The following is a 2593-nucleotide window of genomic DNA, read 5'->3' as shown; positions in this document are numbered from 1 at the left end:
TAAATTTCTGAGCATTTATTTTTAGTTATATTAAGGTATTGTTTACCAAATTAATCCGATTCATTTAAAAATGTGTTATTCATTTCATATGTGTTTGAGATTATATTTTTTACGGTTTGAATTATTGTTTTTATAGTTTTATATAAAGAAACTATTTTCAAACGATGAAAAATAAAAATTTCAAACACAGACTAAATGAATAATACTTTGTTAAACGAGTTTTAAATTCAAGCTGAATTTTTTTATTATCGGAAACTTAATATCACCAAAAAATAAAAGACCGGAGAGGTAATATATCTAAATAAAATATTAAAGGCTTAATAAAAAAAAAAATAAGCATCAATAACATAAATGTATAAAAGGCATACATGGATGGTATTTCATATTTACAAATAAACATACATTTGACTCACTAATTAAAAACACCTGAAACATATGTTATTTATTGACAGAATTTAATAATTTTGATCTTATCCTAGCTAGCAATGTTGTAAGAAAGAAGTGACAGTCAAGGCCATTCGTCGGAGTCCAGCAAAGATACAAGAGAATCCAAGTCCAAAATGGCATTATCTTCAAGAACACTATTAACACTTGTCATCCAATCATTGATCAAAGGCAAGGACATATGATTATTCTCCAAATTCTGATCATAATCCCCCAGATTGAAGAAATCTGAGTGATGATTTGGGGATGAAGAGGAAAGCTGTGTGGCAGTTTGATTCTGAAATGGGATTATTACTTTGGTGCACCTACTGGCTCGGGTGCGGATCACTTGGCTTGTCTGTGCCGAGTTCGATGGTTCAGTAGTTAGCTTTCCGAGTCTCTGAGTTGGATGGTTACTGTTTTTGGATTCAACTTTCTTTCCCAAAGTTGTATTCCAATAGTTCTTGATTTCATTGTCTGTTCGTCCAGGTAGCCTTCCAGCTATTAAAGACCATCTGCATTTCCATACATGTTATTATCTCATACGTAAGAGGTAAATCTACCGTTCTCTAAGAACGATAAAGACAATATAAGAAAGAAAGAGAAAGAATACCTGTTGCCAAGAAGATTATGGAGTCTAATAATGAGTTGTTCTTCATCGTGAGAAATATTACCTCTTTTGATATCAGGTCTGAGATAATTCAACCATCTAAGTCTGCAACTCTTACCACATCTATTAAGACCAGCTCTCTTTGGAAGATACCTCCATTGACCTTCACCATTAGCATTAATATAAGCAATAAGAGTTTTATCTTCAATTGATGTCCATGCTCCTCTGTTCACTCCTTCCTTTGAGCAACATGGACTCCTCCCCATCCCTATACTCTTTTTAATGATACAATTCTACACATGTCCATGCATTTATAAGTGGGAAATCAAAACCTTCTATTAATTAATTTAAGGCAAAAAGCATGGTGAGGCCCCTGATCTTTCATTGTTTGGTGCATTAAGCCCTCGATCTTTTATTTAGACACATTGAGCCCATGATCTTTCACTATTTGGTACATTAAGCCCCCGATCTTTCATTTAGACACATTGAGCCCTTGATCTTTCATATATGGGTGTATTAGGTCCTTCCATAAATCAATTAATATATAGGTTTATTAAGGGCATGTTTGGTGTGAATAAAAGGATAAATAATTTATTAGTCCCCTGGTTTTTACCTAACACACTGTTTAGTCCTCCTATTTTGAAAAACGCATTTTAAGGTCTCTATCTTTTGCAAATATTAACCTTTTGGTCCTTTTGTCTAATTTTTTTAGACTCATAACCGTTATATTTTAGCATAAATAGACATATATAAAATAAAAGAGTAACATGGTCAATATTGAATTAATTACATTATTCGATTAGGTATAAAAACTTAATTAGGAAGAGTTAATAAACTAAGGGTAAATAATTTATTAGTCTCCTAGTTTTTACCTAACGTATTATTTAGTTCTCTATTTTGAAAAACACATTTTAAGTCCATATCTTTTGCCAATATTAACCTTGTGGTCCTTTTATCTATTTTTTTAGATTTGTAACCGAACATATATTAGCTTTTAGGACAACCACAGTATAATACAAGTTGACCATGTTACTCTGTTATTTTATATACTGTATATCCGTTTATGCTAAAATATAACGATTACATGTCGAAAAAACTATACAAAATGATCAAAGGGTTAATATTGATAAATGTTAGGGACCTTATAACGTGTTTTTCAAAATAGGGAGACTAAACACTGTGTTAGGTAAAAACTAGGGGACAAATAAATTGTTTATCATAATGTAATGTAATATGTAACATTATAAAATAAAAGAGTAACATGGTCAACTTGTATTGTACTATGGTTGTCCTAAAAGCTAAGATGTGTAGGTTAAAAATAAAAAAAAATAGATAAAAGGACCACAGGGTTAATATTGGTAAAAGATAGGGATCTTAAAATGTGTTTTTCAAAATAAGGGGACTAAACAGTGCGTTAGATAAAAACTAGGGGACTAATAAATTATTTACCCTTGATAAAATTACCCTTCTTATTTCCACAAAATGTGCTTCAATTTTAACATTATTTTTATTTTTAGAACATAATTATCGAAAAAGAAGGTTTTATTGTGTTTAATAAAT

General features: G+C 30.7%; 1 protein-coding gene across 1 annotated transcript; it reads right to left on the bottom strand.

Moving 5' to 3' along the window:
• Positions 1-508: 508 nt before the first annotated feature.
• Positions 509-1299, bottom strand: LOC136203922 (transcription factor MYB123-like). The gene is made up of 2 exons (XM_065995144.1): positions 1037-1299; positions 509-938 (listed from the first exon to the last, which is right to left on the bottom strand). Exons 1-2 carry the CDS (start codon positions 1297-1299, stop codon positions 509-511), a joined length of 693 nt encoding a protein of 230 aa, XP_065851216.1.
• Between the last annotated feature and the right edge of the window lie 1294 nt (positions 1300-2593).

This window comes from Euphorbia lathyris, chromosome 8, assembly GCF_963576675.1.
Source record: "Euphorbia lathyris chromosome 8, ddEupLath1.1, whole genome shotgun sequence".
In the NCBI taxonomy this organism is placed as follows: domain Eukaryota; kingdom Viridiplantae; phylum Streptophyta; class Magnoliopsida; order Malpighiales; family Euphorbiaceae; genus Euphorbia; species Euphorbia lathyris.
This window is presented reverse-complemented; position numbering and strand designations above follow the sequence as displayed.